At 47.1% G+C, this 18,100-nt stretch overlaps 1 protein-coding gene across 7 annotated transcripts in view; it reads left to right on the top strand.

Moving 5' to 3' along the window:
* WNK4 (WNK lysine deficient protein kinase 4) overlaps positions 1 to 18,100 on the top strand; it is a 52,896-nt gene that overhangs the window by 5,183 nt on the left and 29,613 nt on the right. For 4 of the 7 annotated variants that reach the window (XM_084857328.1, XM_084857327.1, XM_084857326.1 and 1 more), the window contains exons 2-3: positions 14,973 to 15,145; positions 17,366 to 17,586. In XM_084857328.1, coding sequence (XP_084713454.1) covers positions 14,973 to 15,145; positions 17,366 to 17,586 — 394 coding nt within the window. Of the gene's footprint in view, positions 1 to 243; positions 327 to 14,972; positions 15,146 to 15,443; positions 15,533 to 17,365; positions 17,587 to 18,100 lie in introns of those variants that run through there. The other 3 variants (XM_084857331.1, XM_084857330.1, XM_084857332.1) reach the window with 3 other exon arrangements.

Genomic DNA, 18,100 nt, shown 5'->3' with positions numbered 1-18,100 from the left:
TACCAAGTTCCTTCAAACTTTCCTCCTAGCACTTAGTTTCTAGTCTCCTGAACATCTTTGTTGCCCTTCTCTGAATTTGTTCCAACTTATCTGAATGCTTCTTAAAGTGTAATGTGCAGAACTGGACACAATATTCAAAGTGAGGTCTGACCAGTGGAGAATGCAGTGGAACAATTACTTCCTGTGATTTAGAAATTATACATCTGTTGATGCAACCTAAAATTGCATTTGCCTTCTTTGCAGCCACATCACACTGCTGACTCATATTCAGCTTATGATCGACTACAACTCCAAGATCTTTTCCATGTGTACTATTTCCAAGCCAGGTATCCCCCATCTTATATCTGTGCATTTGATGTCTCTTTTCTAAATGAAGAACTTTGCATTTGACTCTGTTCAATTTCATTCTGTTATTTTCTGCGCAGTTTCCCAACTTATCAAGATCATTTTTAATTTTGTTTCTGATGTCTAGACATTAGTTATCTCACCCAATTTTGTGTCATCTGCAAATCTAATAAGCATTTCCCCCATTTCTACTTCCAAGTCATTAATAAAAATGTTGAAAAGGAGAGGGCCAAGGACCAAAACCTGTGGCACTTTGCTCAATGGGCTTTTTGAGTAAACCCACCACTTTACCAAGTCTTCTGTTTCTGGATTCTTTGTGGGATTAAGAGCAGTCTCTTTATACATGATTTTGGGGGGGGGGGGTCTTTCTCTGCCTTTCTATATGTTCCACTACGCAACCACTAGGTGCCACTCTGATATAGAGGAATTGCACAAATACACCAAGGTTTCATGCCACCATTCACAGAAATACCAGACTTTCCTTGTTAGAAAAAAAACACATGCTATAATGGTTGCAAATAACGGGGGAAGGCCCTGGAGGATGATGAGGTCATGGAAAGCACCCACAAATTACTATGAGCGAAAAATCACAAGTGTACAATAAATGCTTTGTGTAGAAAGGCTCAGTACCTCGCTCCTGTTTCATGAAGAACCATTGACTAACATTTCTTGAGTATGGTTCTCCAGCCAGCTGTGGATCCACCTAGTAGTAGTGCCATCCAGCCCACGCTTAACTAGCTTGCTAATCAGCATATCATGGGGCACTTTGTTAAATGCCTTTCTTTAGTCAAGATATATTTTGTCCACAGCATTTCTTTGATCCTTCCGAACAAAAAATGAAATAAAATCAGTCTGGCAGGACTTGCTTTTGACTAATCCACGTGGCTTTCGGTGATCACTGCAGTAGCATCAAGGTGCCTACAGAATGAGCACTTTATAATCTGCTCTAGAGTCTTCCCAGGTATTGATGTCAGACTGACTGGTCAATAATTCCCTGGATCTTCTTTTTTGCCCTTTTTGAAGATACCAATATAATTTGCCCTCCTCCAGTCCTCCGGTCCTTCAGCCGTTCTCCGGGATTTCTCAAAGATGATAGAGATGCTGGGAGTCCACGGCAAGCTCCTTCAACACCCTAGGATGGAATTCTTCTGGATCTGGGGACTTGAATTCATTTAAGGTGCTTAGATATTCCCTGACCTTCTCTCTGTCAGCCTCAAGCTGCGCTCCTGCCCCTTCAGCCTGTTTGTCACATATGGCAGATGGGACACAGTTCTCTTTTGACAGAAGCCTGAGCCAAAACAGGAGTCGAGCAGTTCCGCCTCTTCTTTGCTACCTGTCAGCATTTTGCGATTTTCACTGCATATCTGATGTACCATGACTTTTGTCCTCCTTTACGTTTAACATATCTGAAGAAGCCCTTTTGGTTGTTCTTAGCATCCCTCTTAACCTCAGCTTATTCTGAGCTTCAGCCTTCCTGAAGTCATCTCTGCAATTCTGGGTATCTGTCTGTATACTTCCTTAGTGACCTGGCTCACCCCCCCCCCCCCATACGTGTCCTTTTGGGTTTTCAGATCATCGCTAAGCTTTTTGTGGAGCCACTTTGGCTTCTTCTGTTATCTTCCATTTTTTTCCTCATTGCGATTGTTTCTGATTGTGCCTTCAGTATCTCCTTGTTTTAGGAATGCCCATCCCTCTTGAACTCCTCTTCCTGTTAGGTTTTCCTGCCATGGAGTACTACTTATCATTGCTCGTTCCTTAAGATCAAATAATTATGTGAGTCAGGAATGTTGTATAATTGTATGTAGGCATTAGTTTCCTAGAAATTTTATGTCTACAAATGTATTTTGCAGAGACAAAGAAAGGCAACACAATTTTTATCTCCATTGTGACAAATTCCAGAGGGATGTTCATGTTGATCTGTTACAGCAAGCACACACATATGTGTGTGCACACATAAGTCTTGTATTAAAGACTAACAGATTTATTATGGCATGAGTTTTAAAAACATGTACTCAGCTTAATACAAGCACACCACTGATTGAATAGAATTACTGAATAGAATCACTTACTGATAAACGCTAGTTCAGCAATTCCATGCTGGAGCCTCCCTTTGAAGGGAGATTGTTTTGCTGAAGAACAGTGACTTCCAGCTCAACAGCACTGTGCTCTGGGAGACTGAAATGTTCCCCCACCAGCTTCAGAATGTTGCCATTTTTAGTGTGGTCATTTATTCTTTTGCATAGAGACTGTTTGTCCTGTGCAGATAGCATATAACTCAATGGAGGGTGAGTGAATGAGTAAGTGAGTGAATGAGCCCATGATGGTGTGACTCAGGGGTGTTGTTAAAAGAGGGTCCACCTGGGTACGGGCCCCGGATCTTTCAAGCTGTGCCTCGGATCTTTTGAGCTGTCCTAATCGCCATTTTTTTTACATTTTCCCATTGACTTGCATTGAAAACAAAAACGGCCATAACCTTTTTGGTTTGTATGATAAATACATGAAATTTGGAGGCTTGGTAGCCCCATGGAGCTGATTGAATATGCCAAATTTCAGGCAGTTAGGTCCAGTGGCTTTTGTGCTAGTCACAGGTAAAATTTGCTATTTTCAAGAAAACCTGTCAAAGCAAAGAAGTATAATTTTTTTGTGCTTCCACATGCATGCATGGAATTTGGGGACCTGGCAGCCCCCATAGAGCTCACTTAGCCTGCCAAATTTCAGATAGGTAGGCCTAGTGACTTTTGTGCTAGCCAGAGGTAACATTTTCTTTTTCCAAGAAAATCTGTCAAAGTAAAGAGCTGTAATTTTTTTGTTCTTCCACATAAGTGTATGGAATTTGGAAATCTGGCAGCTTCCATGGAGCTGATGGAACCTTCCAAATTTCAGGCAGTTATGTCTAGTGGCTTTTGCGTTAGCCATATGTAGAGTTTCCTTTTCTCAAAGTCTAAAACAAAAAGTAAAAACTGTCCAGTCACCCAGGGAATTAGAGATCCTAATGAGAAGGTGTTTCAGGTGACCATTAGGAGGTCACTATCCCTAATCTCTGGTGTAGGATTTTTTTGAGGTACAAAAAACTTCTCTCCCCCTACTTTTCTTTTCTGCTCTTACATGCCCACTGTTGGGAGCTTGCCTGCAATGAAATTTTGAAGAGGGAGAAGGAAGGGAAGAAAGAGCTCCATGTGAAATACTGGCATTTCACACAGCATCTGACTTTACTGCCCTGAACTGGAACCTTTAGCTTCTGCAGAAGTTTAGTAGCATCAGTATAGCAAAGGATCCAATCAGCCTCCAGAAACTTCTTTTTCCCCCTCCACTTTAATTTCTCCAAAATAGCTGTAGGATTCAAATAATCCCAAAGGGAGGCTTAGGGCTATGTGGCGTCATGATCGAGAAACTTCTGGGGCTTTTAAATAGGTTCTACAGTTTAAAAAAAAAACTAGAAAAAGCCCTCAGCCACCTCACCTCATAAAGTTCATTTAAGTACATGCAATCCTTGCAAACCCTGCACAGCCTCCTAAATTCCTCTGAAGTACTACCTCTCTGAAAGGAGCCACTTGGCTTAGGGAATTATCTCTGCCCCCCACCCCCGCGCACATTTCCAATCGCCATTCTTCTTGTCTTCTTCCCTCCCCTATCCTGTTCTTTCTTCCTTTCTCTTTTTTATTCTACCCAGAGCATATCTTGGGGAATACTTAAAGAGAATTCTCTTCTGTGGGCAAGAGAAGTTCTGAACTGTATTTGATTTTACAAACAGACAGGAGGGTTTGTTTTTCTCCTTCTCCTCCCTCAAGTCTTTGAGAAGAGTGGGTTCACATGGTTGCAGAGAAACAAATCTGGGGCTGTTTTGTCTGTCAGTTGCCATTGTCCAGCAATAGGAAGGGCTGCAGCTCAGTGGCAGAGCACCTGCTTGGCATGCAGAAGGTCCCAGGTTCAATCCCCAGCATCTCCAGGTGAGACTAGGAAAGAATCCTGCCTGAACCTTTGGAGAGCTGCTGCTGCCAGTCACTGTCAACAATTCTGGGCTAGATGGACCCAGGGCCTGACTCAGTATAAGGCAGCTTCCTATGTTCCTATGAACAGAAAGCTTTAATTAAAAAAATAGGAGTTTGGGGTTTGTTTTTTAATTGGAGGGGAGATAAATATTGCTAATTTATGCAATCCTATGTATGCCTACTCAGATGCCCCGTTATGTTTAATGAGTCTTACCCTCAGGAAAGTGTGCATAGGATTCCAGCACAAGTTACTTTTGCAGGGAGGTTTGCACCCTGATGTTCTGCATGTTTACTCAGAAATAAGTCCTGAGCTGGTACTGCAAGCTTAATACAGTACCTGCCCAATTCCATCTAATGAATTGACTACCATTTCAGCCCAGTCCTATGCATGTTTTGTCATTTGTGTGTGTGTTTTTCATTTTTCATGAACTGTAGCTTCAGTGGTGAGGGAAAGGCATTTAGTACATGCTCAGAGTTTCTCCATAACTTAGCCCTAGTTTTGAAAAGAGACTCATTGCCTGAATCCTGGTAAAGTCTTGGCACAAATGAAGTTATGGGGAGGAAGATACAACGAGAGCTTATGCATAACAAGGAGGAGGTAGAGAGGAGTTGCACAAAACAAGACATCTGTTTTGATGAAGAGTTGCTGGAGGATGGTAGGATGAGGGATGGTTGCACAGAGGGGAATAGAATTGGTAGGGGGAGAATGTAAGTGCTCAGTGGTGAAAGAAAAATATTCTGCACATGCTCAGAGGCACTCTATATTTAAGTACATAGGAAGAGCCATGCTGCATCAGACCAAGGTCCATCTAGTCCAGCATTCTGTTCACACAGTGGCCAACCAGATGCCCATAGGAAACCCACAAGCAGGACATGAGTGCAATAGCACCTTCCCACCTCCTGCTAACATTGGTGAAATTTAAATACATTCTAGTAATTCTAAATTTGCATGCATGTATATCCTTCAGAAACTTTGCAGGTTTCTTGCCTGGGGGACACTTCTAATGACCTGTGCATTTTCATACAAATTTATCCAAAAACTATTGGGGAAGGGGTGAATGGGAGGGAAAACAAATCACTCCCTCCCACAAATTGGAGAACTCCCCTTCCACATGAACTGCTGCATCTATCCTTCTGAAACTTTGCTGGTTTCTTTCTTAGGGACAACTGTAAGTTGACTGTAATTTTCAGAACCGTGGTCCACAAGGAACATAGGGAGATAAGTATGTCCTCTTTTGGAGACCTCAAAATGTCAAGGCCACCCTTGCACAAAAACCTTTGTGGCTATCATTCTGAAATTTGGCAGACATGATCTCCTCTGATGGGACAGTGAATCCTGAAATTTTTATCCAATTCTTCCAAGGAATAAAAATGCTATTGGAAGTTCCCTTTAAAAGAAAATCAAAATATAAACGCTGCACCTATTTTTCTGACATTGGGCAGGTGTAATCCCCTTCTAGGGGGCTACTATACCTGAAATTAGCATCCAGTTCTGACCAAGAGAAAAAAGTTAAATTTTTTTCTCTAATTTACCATGGTAGTCAACAGGAAGCATAAAGACTCATTTTTCCAAACCTTGACTCAGGTTTGGTGATGAGCTGAAGTGGTCCGACTATAAATTGGCCTAAGCAGAAGCGGGATGTTTTCCAAAATGCTAAATCAGGGTCTGAGTTGAAGCGGGGTGGGGGGTCAGTGCACACTTCTTATGTATGTATGTATGTAATCTATACACACACACACACACACACACACACATATATATATATATATATATATATATATATATATAATGTGCGCTTAGACTTGTGTGTGCGCGCAAATTTGTGTTATGGGCCTGTGTCTCGGATCTTTTAAGAACCTAGCAATGCCCCTGGTGTGACTGATGTCCAGAGAGAGAGGATACTTTAAAAGCCCAGGATTCTGGAGTCCTGTTGCTGATCCTGCTCCCTGCCCCTCTTCCATCACCTGTGGCTTCTTTCTGCCAAGCCCAAGAATAAGAAATGGGTCATCCCACGCACCCCGCCACCACAATTTCTTGTTGTAGTGGCCCAAAAGTGTGGCTGGCAATATTTGGTCTTTGCCTTCTGCTATCCCTAAATCTGCATTTTTAACCAAGGGGGTTGCAACCATGAAGTTTGGGGGCAGAGGGCAATGAGCCTTCCTCCACATCGTGGGGTTGGGATTCACTGCTGTCCAAAGTCCACCTCAACCCTCTGAGGTATATGGTCTCAGCGGGGTCCAAGTCCGTATGTGCACAAAGGGTATGTTCTCCTGCAGTTGCTGGAGTGGACACTGCCCTAGCTGGGTAGAGGACAGGATCTGAGCAAAGGTGACAGTTTGAGGAGTGGGGCTGCCTGTTTTCTGTGCCTGTATGCTGGGGCTGCTTGGAGCTTGAGGCCTGCCTCATATTCTATCCTTGCTGCTCCAGGCTGGTTAGTTACCTGTGTCCGAGGCTTTGATGTGTGCGTGAGGGAGGGGGACATAAAGCTTCATCTCTCTGCGACAGAGACTGGAATAATGAGAAAGCTCCTTGAGAAACTGCATCCTATGGGGCTTATATTCTCTGCCCCCCCCCCCCCGATATAGACAGGTAATGTTGGTCTCTGAGATTGGAAGGAGTTTTTGAAGGCAGCAGAAAGAAAGCTGTCTTTTGGGGAAGGCTTCAGGATGTGTGTGGGGGGTAGCACACCGTTTTCTTAAAAAAAAAAAAAGGATGGCGGGGGGGAAGGCAGGTACTGGGGCTGAACCCTGCCTGAAGGCTGCATACTGTGACCTTGAAACCTGTTCTTTTCCTCTGTCTCAAGACGTGTGTGTGGATGGTGGTTGAGGAAAAAGACACTCTGCATATACTCAGATGTTACAGTTGATGCCTCCTATGGCCCGGGGCTGAGCCCTAATGAGCACTTTGGGGTGGAGAATGGGAGGCTGATTCCTGGCCCCAGCGAGGCTTGCTGGCAAGGCCAGGCCAGGCACTCCTCCATCTGCCCTGCTCACCCCTTTCTCTCCTGCTTCTCTCCGCAGTGCCTGAAAGGGCTTGCGGGGGAAACATTTGAATCTACCTCCTGTGGTGCCAGACTGCTGGTCTGTGGAGCCCAGCATTGTCTCTTCTAAGGGCCAGTAGCTCTACTGACAGCTTGGGCAGAGGAGGCCTTTGCTAGCTGCTCCCTGAAATTCTTTTCACTGGACGTGCCAGGGATTGAATGTGAGACCTTTTGCGTGCAAAGCAATTGCTGCACCCCTGAGCCACAGGGAGAGGAGGATGGATGCTGGGCTCCAGAGAAGCTGGTGCGAGCATAGAGCACTTCTGTGCACACGTGGTAGTGGTGAGAGCAGGTTTTGCCATCTGGTGGCTGCTGACTTTCTGGGGCATGTGAGGGTCTACTACCGGGAGGGTGATGCTGAAAAGTCCCTGATTTCTAGTTTATCTATTTAGTGAATGAAGGAAGGAATTTTAGGCTGCCCTTCAGTGCAAGATTCTCAGGGTATCCAGGAGCTGGGAACTAGTGAAAAGCAATCATATAGAAAGAGTGACGCCCCAGGGTTACAATTCCCATGGTTTTTCTCCCATCTCCAGTGATGCTCTTCTATTTGCAGACACTTTTTGGGAGGCCAACTAAAAATAAGGAACATTTATCAAGCTTTCCAAAGTCTTTTTTAAGCAGTACTTGTGCTGGGGATAAGCCTCTTGCACAAACACAGGATTTTTTGGTCACTTGTTCTCTTTTTAAAAAATAGCTCTGCTCTAGCCTATTTTTCCCTGCAGTTGTTCATTATGTTGCTGTTTAAAACATCTGTGGTTAGCAAACCACAAACCTGAGCACAAACCAGCCTCCCCAACCAAAAAGTTCTGCCTGGGTCTATTTCTAGTTTCCAGAGGTGAGTTTCAAGCAACATCTTATGGATGGCCTTCTTTGCGGGGGTGGGCAGAGGTGGTGAGTATGATCTGGAGCCTATAAATATTTACTGAAGATGACTGTTTTTGTACAGGTATTGAAGGGCAGAGGAACTGGCAGAAGCTGGTTGCACCTTTGATGTCCCTAGAGAAAGGAGAACAGAGTCAAGACTCAGAGTTTGGGGCTCAGCATCGCCAGGGTTGAACAAATACTTCAAATTAATAAATAAAAGCATTAATAGTTTAGGTGCCACTCCCTTCACAAAAGTGCTGGAATTATTCCTAGGTGCCAGAATAAGCGTTCTAGACAGCAACTTTTTTCAGCCTTGCTGAACAGATCTATGATTGTATAATAAATTTGATTTATTGATAGATTTCAGTCCAGAGTATTGTGTGCTTTGATCAGGTGACCAGTTAGAGGACATTTTCTCAGCTAGTGCTATAGCATAGTGTTATTTAATTTAAGGTTATAAACTATACCTCACAGGCTTGGCTGGGACAGATAACATTAAAATATGGAAGAAATAATACTTATATCATATATATATAATGCCCCCCCCCTTAAGCCCAGTTACCAAATACCTCCCCAGGTAGATGTGCTTCTGCAAAATGCTCAGGCTTAGGAAGAAATCCTGGGAAATGGGAATTGCTACCAGGACTGGGTCTGTGTTTCCTTGACTTTGCAGTGAGGTTTGGGAGAGAGAATGAAAACATCAATGTATTATACAAAATTCCCCCCGCCCCCAATTTGGACTTGATGTGCCTAGCTGTTCTGGTTGCAGCTCCTGTCTTTAACACCAACCACTCTGAATGAGTTTTGCCTCAAGCTCAGTGATGGTATCTTCTCAACTGTGAGGCTCCCTGATTGTGTGGATGGGGTATAGGCAGTGGTTAATTGTAAAATGAGTGGTTCTGGGCCTACATTTGCCTGCACTTTGGGTCTAGTGACCTGGAAACCCTGCTTGCCCCAGGCCAGGCTTTTGTAGGAAGGGAGGAGATTCTGCACATGCGCAGTTTTGTATTTATTATTATCATCCAGTACTGAGCCCTAGCTTTCAGGATAGTCTTTGGGGTTGAGCCTTGGTGAATCTGGACTAAAACATAACCCATTAATAGATCCAAGTTAATCCCATTTATCCTCCTTTGAGTCTATTCTGGTCCTTCTTGCAAAAGCTACAACTGTACCTCGGCCTGCTAGAACCTGGCTGGGGTGGGGCCTGTATGTTTTCTGCGTGTGTGTATATGTGTGTATGTATTGAGGGTGTCATTCAAGGAAGGGAGTCTTTCTAGGCCTGGCGTTCTTCATCCTGTCTAAGCCTGATTGATCTTTCTCCCCTCCTCCCCTCCTCTTAGAACTTGGTATGTTATGTATCACATTACCCAAGGTTGCAGCAAAGGTCTTGGAACAGTGTCAGCTGAGTGTTGGCTCTCCAGGCAGCTGTTGTTTAAACCCAGTGCTCTAGCTGAACTGTTCTAAGATCTGTGGGGACATCCTGTGGTCTCTAACTCTAGAAGGAAGTTTGGGTGCTTCCAGATGAGGATTTTATTGTGCAATCACCCAGCCTTGTTCATGGAATTTATGTGGAATCCAGACATTGTTGCCTTACACTTGTAATCATCTCACTGCCTCTTCCGTCTTTTTTCTTTCCACAAAAGATCCATTGAGGAGAGAAAGGCGGAGTAGCTACACAATGTCATAAGAACATAAGAAGAGCCCTGCTGGATCAGACCAAGGGCCATCTAGTCCAGCATTCTGTTCACACAGTGGCCAACCAGCTGTCGACCAGGAACCCACAAGCAGGACACGAGTGCAACAGCACCCTCCCACCCATGTTCCCCAGCAACTGGTATACACAGGCCCACCACCTCTGATGCTGAAGGGAGCATAGAGCCATCAGGGCTAGTTTGACTATGTGCTGTGTGAAGAAGTCCTTCTCTTTATCTGTCCTGAATCTCCCACAAATCAGCTTCATGGGGTGACCCCATTGGGTTCTAGTATTATGAGAGAGGGAGAAAAAAGTCTCCCTATCCACATTCCTCACACCATGCATGTCTTTTGATTGGTAGTGTTAGGAGCAATCCATCTGGAAGCATCCTTAATATGTTGCTTGTCTTCCTGTCCTCTGAAGAAGGCGGGGAGTTTGCAAGGAAGAAGTATGGAAGAAGGGGCGGGGGAGTCACCGGAAGGTCAGTATGGTCCTGAGGATAGAGAACTGGGTTCAAGTTCTGCTGTGTCATGGACTCATTGCAGTAGCCTTTCTGAAGTCACATTTCTCAGCCTTGGTTCTGCCGCTTTGTAAAACAGAAGTAAGAGGGTCTTTTGACATAGCTGTCCTATGTCACGAATACATGATTCTGGCCATGTAGAACACTCTGTGAATTAAAAGCTCTGAGAAATGAGAAGTAGCAATAGTGCTAGTCCCCTGAGGTAGGGGAGGAGTGTAGGATGGCTACTGGGTCAGCAGCATGGATGGATGATTTCAGCCTAGTGGACACTGCCTCATTGGTGAGAGCTGCCAAAGCGTAGTGGCCAAGAGGCTGGGCTGTGAGTCAGGAAGTACCTCATTTGAATCTTACTTCTGCCATGATCTCAGTAGGTGACCTCAGGCAAGCCTCTCTCTCTCTTTCTCTCTCCTCAGTCCGCTCACCTGCAATATGGGGGATAATGCCACTCACCCTTTGGAGTTGTAAAGATTACGGCTAGGTAATCCATGTGAAGAGCTTTGAACAGTTGGAGGGTGCTGCACAGATGATAATTATTATTGTTGGAATGGGAATCCTGGAAGGGCCCAAACACCTCAGTGGTTCCATGCCAGTACTAACAGTTTCTACAGTTCTTAGGTGCTCTCTGGGCCTCAGCAACTTCAGGCAGCTTTGCAGAGGAATAACAGCTCAGTCAGAGAGTGCATGCATAAGTCTGGGTCATCCTTACTCAACCTAGCGCCCTCCATATATGTTGAACTACAACTCCCATCATCTACAGTTGGCATGGCCAATGACCATGCTGGCTGGAGATGATGGCAGTTATAGTCAACATGTCTGGAGGGTGCCAGGTTGAGGAAAGATGAGCTAGATTCAGTCCCCTTTACCTCCAGTTTATATTTTAGATAGCAAATTAGAGTAGACCCCTGCCTGAACCCCCAGAGAACCACAGCCAGTCACAGTAGACAACCCTGGGGCAGGTGGATGAGTGCTCTGACACTATAAGCCCAGCTTCATGTGTTCACCTTCTTGTTGATGCTTTGGGACTGGCAAATGTTAACTTTGGAAGCAGGACCCATGTGGCATCTTAGCTGGTGTGCGGTGGTGATGACGGTGTATGGCCTATGTGGGGCAGCAGGGAAGGGATGGGGAAGCCCCGCCAATGACACAGAGAACAGGCATAGTACATCAGGCTAGTTCCCTGAGCAAATACAAGATTGAAGAGCCTCGTGGGAAATGAGCCTTCACCACATTGGTTGCCACAGCAACGGGTGAGGAATATGGCTCATGGAAATCTGGCTTGAATACAAATGGGGCCATGGTAATGGTTTGGCGAGATAGGGCAGGCCTGCCACTGACTCACAGCACAGAGAAGGGAGCGCTCTGGTTGTGAACTGCAGCAAGCTCTGAACTCAGTGAGAGCCATTATACCCCCGCCTGTAGCTCTGTGTGGCCTGTGTCACAAATGTGGTGGGAGACTCCTAGAGAAGCACTGGGCTCCTTGAAGGTAAGGAATCTCCAGGGCTGCGGGACTTTTTGCTGCTGGCCCACTCTCCCTTCAAGGTAGGAGCCAGCTGGGGCTGGGCTGCTCCACACCTCCTCCCAGTGCTCAGGCTGCAGTGAGATAGGAGGAGTGTTGAGGCTTGTGGAGCACAAAGCTCAAGAACCAGAATGTCCTCATAAACCAGTGTGGTGTTCTCTTACAGAAGAGATCAGAATCTCTAATCCCCGGGTGGGCTTCTTATGGCCTCCAGATGCTTTGGCCCACAACTCCCATCTCCTCTAGCCAGTGGTGAGGGATGATGGGAGTTGTAGGCCAAAACCTCTTGAGAGCCACAAGTTGCCCACCCCTTCTCTAATTTAATGGATTCTGGCTAGTCTGTTTGGCCATGGGGTGCGGATTAATTTGCTTTCTTTCTTTTTCTTCTAAAAACCTATCGCTCTTCTTGCCTCTTAGATTAGGGGGCAGCGTTTCCAGGCTAGAGGGTTTTGTTTCCTGGCATTTCCTTTTCTAAAGCCTATTTGGAAGGCAAAATGCTGAGACATAAAGTGTCCTTAATCCGCATTGATGTGTGGATGCGGAATCAGACTTTGCCATAGCAAGCTGTGGCTCTGTGGCACCCCAGAGCCAATCCAGAAAACCTCTTTTGGAGGAACAAGGACCCTCTGTTTTATCATGGCAAGCATCCCTGGGCTCACATGGCAACTTTTCTATTGCGTGTTTGCTCCTGTACAGCTACCATGTCTCATGCAGCATGCAGGGGCTCTTTCTGCTCTAAATGTGCCTTCATTTATGAAGTTGTTTATTCCCCTTGCCTCGCCTGAGCTATGTACAATGAAGCTTTCACAGTGGCTGACAGCACACAGCTGCATGTGTAGCAAAACTTCATAAACATCCCAAAGTGTAAAAATATGATCCACCTCCAGCTCCACCACAGACGACCTGGCCAATGGGGAAGTGGGGAGGTTCCCACAGGCACATGGAGGCAGTGTGGCCTAACAGGTGGGCACTGGGCCACTGCAAACGCTGACTCCCTGGCAAAACTGCCACTTTTTAACACGTTTAGTCTGTTTTTCCTGCTGTTTCTTTTCCAACTGAGCTCACTTGGGATGTGGAGGAGGTCTGCTGTGTCTGTTTCTGTGATTTTCATTCTCTCTCTCTCTCTCTCACACACACACACACACACACACACACACACGGGAGTTTCTTTTCACAGTCAGCTCCTCCAAGCCAAATGGTCTCCTCTGTTCCAGCGGTGATTGGATGGAGCAGTGAACTTGGTGGCGGCAGCGGTTTTGGCACCCGTCCAGCTGGGGTCCAGTTCTAGCTTGGCAGGAGAGAGAACTGGATCCTTGCCATTGCCCTTCGCTGATAGCTGCCTCCCCACCCCCCTGTCACCCCCCCCACCGCCCGCACACCTATTTCAGAGAGAGGCCAGCAATACCACACGAGGCAGCAATTAGAACACGTTGTGTGAGCAAAGAGGGCTGTGCTGGTTGGTTAAGCAACCCCCCCCCCCTGCAACCCACGTCCTGCACAAGGCTGGTCTCTGGGGGGGCACTTCTTGTGCAACTGCAAAATGAACCCAGGAGTCCCAGCTTAGGAGCCCCTGCCCAACCCCCCTAGAACACAGCCCCTTTCCAAGAGCTGCGCAGTAAAGCCAATCATCCTGCCTTTCTGTGATTTCTTCCTTTCCCCCCATTCTACATCGCCTGGCCTTGATTCTCCTCTGTGGATCATTACTGAGAGTGGCCAGCACACCTTTGGGGGAGCTCCGTGCTGGCAGTCTATGCGTTCGTAGTAGTGGTGGAGGGGTTTAGGAAAGACTTTCCGTGGTTCTGTTTTGCTCTCTGGCTGTGAAAGGCTGCACTCATCCCTTTGGCCACTTTGTGCGTGGAGTCAAACTTTGAACAAGGTGAAGTCCCCCTCCAGCTTCCCTGCTCCACAACTGTGAACCTGGGCTAATTGCAGGTTCCAAGGGTGCTGGTGTAGAGACGATGACTAAAAGGCAGTGAAACATATGGTGATTGGCTCTGCTGGACAGTGCCTCTTTTCCTGGTTTTTAAATTTGGAGCAACCAGTGTTCCCTCAGGGACCAACCTGTGACTTGGAATTGGTGCTGATTCGGCCTGGGCAGTGCCAGAGCTGTGGCATAAGATTGCCATAATCTTGGTTTTTTTGAGGTTTAACTGCAACCCAGCTTTTGCACTTTCTTCTTTCACCTTCGTCATAAGGTTCCTCATCTCCTCCTCGCTTTCAGCCATCAAAGTGGTATCATCTGCATATCTGAGATTGTTAATGTTTCTTCCAGCGATTTTTATTCCAGCCTTGGCTTCATCTAGCCCAGCACATTGCATGATGTGTTCTGCGTACAGGTTGAATAGGTAGGGTGAGAGTATACAACCCTGCCGTACTCCTTTTCCAATCTTAAACCAGTCCGTTGTTCCGTGGTCTGTTCTTACCGTTGCTACTTGGTCATTATACAGATTCCTCAGGAGGCAGACAAGATGACTTGGTATCCCCATCCCACCAAGAACTTGCCACAATTTGTTATGCTCCACACAGTCAAAGGCTTTAGAATAGTCAATTTCCCACCTTAGCATAGCCCTCTACTCCTGTGTGCATGGGGTCCACCTCTTTACCACTGTGTTCCACCCCCGGTGCAAGTAATTTCCCGCCTTCTTCCCCATCCCCAATTCCTTTTTCCTTGTGTGTGGTGTCTGTTTAGATTATGAGCCTGTGGGCAGGGACCGTCTTTTATTGATTATTTGTAAATCACTCTGGGAACCTTTTTGGCTGAGGAGCAAAATAAAAATGCTCCAAATAAATAAGCATTCGATGTAAGAATCTATTTAATAAAAGAAAAACTAGGTGTAAGGTTTAGGAAGTTCGCTTTGTCTTAATTTGTATAAGCAATAAAAGCACCCCCCTAAATTACATTTTGAAATTAAAAGCGAGAATTTCAAAACGGAAAAGTCTGAATTCTAAGAACTCAGCTCGACTCCGTGGCTCTTATGCTTCTTCCTCCCTCCCTCCTTCTCAGACCCGAAAGCTGTCCAAGATGGAGCGGCAGCGCTTCAGCGAGGAAGTGGTGATGCTGAAGGGGCTCCAACACCCGAACATTGTCCGTTTCTATGACTCGTGGAAGTCTTCCATCAAAGGGCAGGTCTGCATTGTGCTGGTCACAGAGCTCATGACCTCGGGCACCCTCAAAACGTGAGCATGGAATGGAACCAATGACCTAGGGAGGTGGCGGGCTGACCCACACTGGAGGCATTCAAGACGAGGCCGGACAGCCATCTGTCAGGGATGCTCTGACTTGGATTCCTGCACTGAGCAGGGGGTTGGACTTGATGGCCTTGTAGGCCCCTTCCAACCCTACTGTTCTATGATTCTGATGGTGGGGAAGTTGCAGTGGAGGGTGGGGTGATGAGGGGCCTCTGAGGCTCTTTTGGAGGAGCGCTTCATTTGGCTTCTTCCACTGTCGTGCAGGAGGAAGCACCAAGCAACAATGAGGGCCAAACTACATTACGTTAATCACACTTCTTAAACGTGATGCTGAACGCCACCACTTTTATTGAGAAGGAAAGGCAGCCTCATCCGGTGAGCGCCACACTCCCTGACTGGATTGGGGCCCACAGTAGTTTCCAGCCGAAAACGTTCCCCATCAGCTGCTATTTCCCCTCAAAGGTGCAATAAATTAGTGTGGGCCCCCAATCCAGATCAGGAACACAGTGCTGTGTTGAGGCCCCATGGCTGCTTTTCTTTCAAAATAAGAGTGGCAGTGTGAAGCGTTGATTATCTCAAACCACTGGATCAAGATTTGATTTCTTTAAGACAGGCCTCACCAGAGCAGTGGAGACCACAGCGCCCGTCAAAGGGGAGTGGCCTACCTCTGCGGGCCACGCTCCCAACCCAGCTCTGGCAGATCTCGGTAGCCAGGATAGGCAAAGCTCAAGGGAACATGTGGTAGGCCTCAAGACTCCCACATGCTGGCAGAACAGCCACTGTGTCCTGTGTGTGCTCAGTCCAGGAGAGGAAGGGAGGAGAAGCACACCGCTTGGAAAGTCCCCAATGACAGAAAAACGGGAGGCACATCCCAGCACCCATAGAAACACTGCCAGCGTCCAAGTATCAGGGTCTCCGCCTGCAATGGCACCCACATGTCACCAATACATTCAGAGAACCAATGAACTTAGGTTAATGGGGACATGCCCCCAGGACACCTCTCTGCAGCATCACACACAGCATGGGAAATGGCGTTACCCAGTCCCCAGCCCCAGTGGGACAAGCAGCAACAACACTGCTACTGCCAGTCTCCAGATATCCGTACAGGCAGGGGTTCAAATCCCCTTATGCTGTTTTGAGGACAATGCACACAGGGAAGGAAGGAGGGCCCCCATAATCCCGCACCCACATAGCTCCTTATGCAGGAGGCTTCCAGAGAGCACACATAGCTCTTTCAGGGCAGGTGTTCAAGACCCATCGAGGAAGGGAAAGACTCTTTCGCCAAGGAGCTGGACTGGGCGGGGGCACACCACAGGGGAAGCCACACCCACGCTCTGACAGCAGCACCCTCCCCTGGCTCACTGCACAGGGTGGGGGTGCGCAATGCGTGGCCCACTGGCTGTATGTGGGGGGGTAAGGGGGGGCGCACCACCTCCACCGCATTTGCTGCTGCATCAGCAGCTTGTTCTAACGCTAAATTTGGCCTTTGTCGGCCACGGTTGCCGGTAGCTACAAAAACGTCACATCTGTCCAGCAACTGTTTTGCAACTGCTGCAGTTTGGTAGTGCGCAGTAGGGGTGCAGTCCCCCCCCCCCCAGGGAGGGTTTCCAGGGAGGCAAAATTGGCCACCAGAGCCCTTGAAGTTACCCACCTTTGGCCTAGGTTAGGGGTGGAAAACCTCCAGCCCCATTCCAGGCCATGGGGCCTCTTGGGGTTCCTCCAAGGGGCTGTTCTGGCTACATAAACCAGAACAGTACTGAACATCAGAGAAAGAGCAAACAAGTGGGACCTGCAGCAAAGTTTTGCCACGTGAAAGCACCTGTTCAGTTCTCAGGATGCTCCATCCCCTCTTTTCTCCCCTGGATGAACCCTCCCACACAGCAGCCTCTGAGCACGCTCAGTCCTTGCGGGGCTCGGGGAGGCCTCCCTCCTTGGGTTTCTCCCCCTCAAGATCTTTGTACCTCCGCAAATATCCGGGTTCCCACAGCCGGCTGATTCAGTGGATGGTGCTGTTTTGGCTACGTGAGGACCAATAGTTGGGGAATTGAGTTTGCTGCTGGAATATATGCTGATGGCACCTGCAGAGAGGCCTTGCTCAGAACGATATGGGAGCCATAGTCCAGTTATATCCTGTCCCTGAAGGGTGGAGCCCACATCCAGTTGTCATGAAGGGCTGGCCCTGAATCTGATGCCACCCTCTTTTAATAGGTACCTGAAGCGCTTCAAGGAGATGAAACTGAAGGTGCTTCAGCGCTGGAGCAGACAGATCCTGCGGGGGCTACATTTTCTGCACACACGATCCCCCCCGATCATCCATCGTGACTTGAAATGTGACAATGTCTTCATCACAGGTCCCACTGGCTCAGTCAAAATTGGGGACCTTGGCTTGGCCACACTCAAGCGTGCATCCTTTGCCAAGAGTGTCATAGGTACATCCTGGGTGGAGAGGGGGTGACAGAATGTGTGGACGGGCAGGAGGTGTCCCATCAGGCCAGTCTTTTCTATCCTTAAGGGCCGTGTTGGTCAACAGTAGTTAGAACAGTTGTATATACAGCAAAGGGATGAAAAGAAAGTAGAGGAAGGAACTAGAGGATCGGCTATCCTTGACTTGATCCTAACCAACAGAGATGACTTAGTGGATAAAGTAGCAGTTACAGGAACTCTGGGGGAAAGCAACCATGTTGCACTTGAGTTCTAGGTTCTAAGGGAAGCAAAAGCCGAGTGTAACCAAATGCGTACCCTGGATTTTAGGAAAGCTGATTTTAATAAACTCAGAACAATGATCAGGAAGGTCCCATGGCAAGCAACGCTAACGAGAAAAGGAGTCCAAGATGGGTGGGAGCTTTTAAAAAAGGAAATTCTCAAGGCACAATCACAAACAATTCCAACAAGAAGAAAAGGTGGAAGACAACAGAAGAAGCCAATGTGGCTTCACAAAAAGCT

Source organism: Heloderma suspectum, chromosome 5 (genome assembly GCF_057233095.1).
Source record: "Heloderma suspectum isolate Gila_16-S chromosome 5, 16-S_ref, whole genome shotgun sequence".
Lineage (NCBI taxonomy): Eukaryota > Metazoa > Chordata > Lepidosauria > Squamata > Helodermatidae > Heloderma > Heloderma suspectum.
This window is presented reverse-complemented; position numbering and strand designations above follow the sequence as displayed.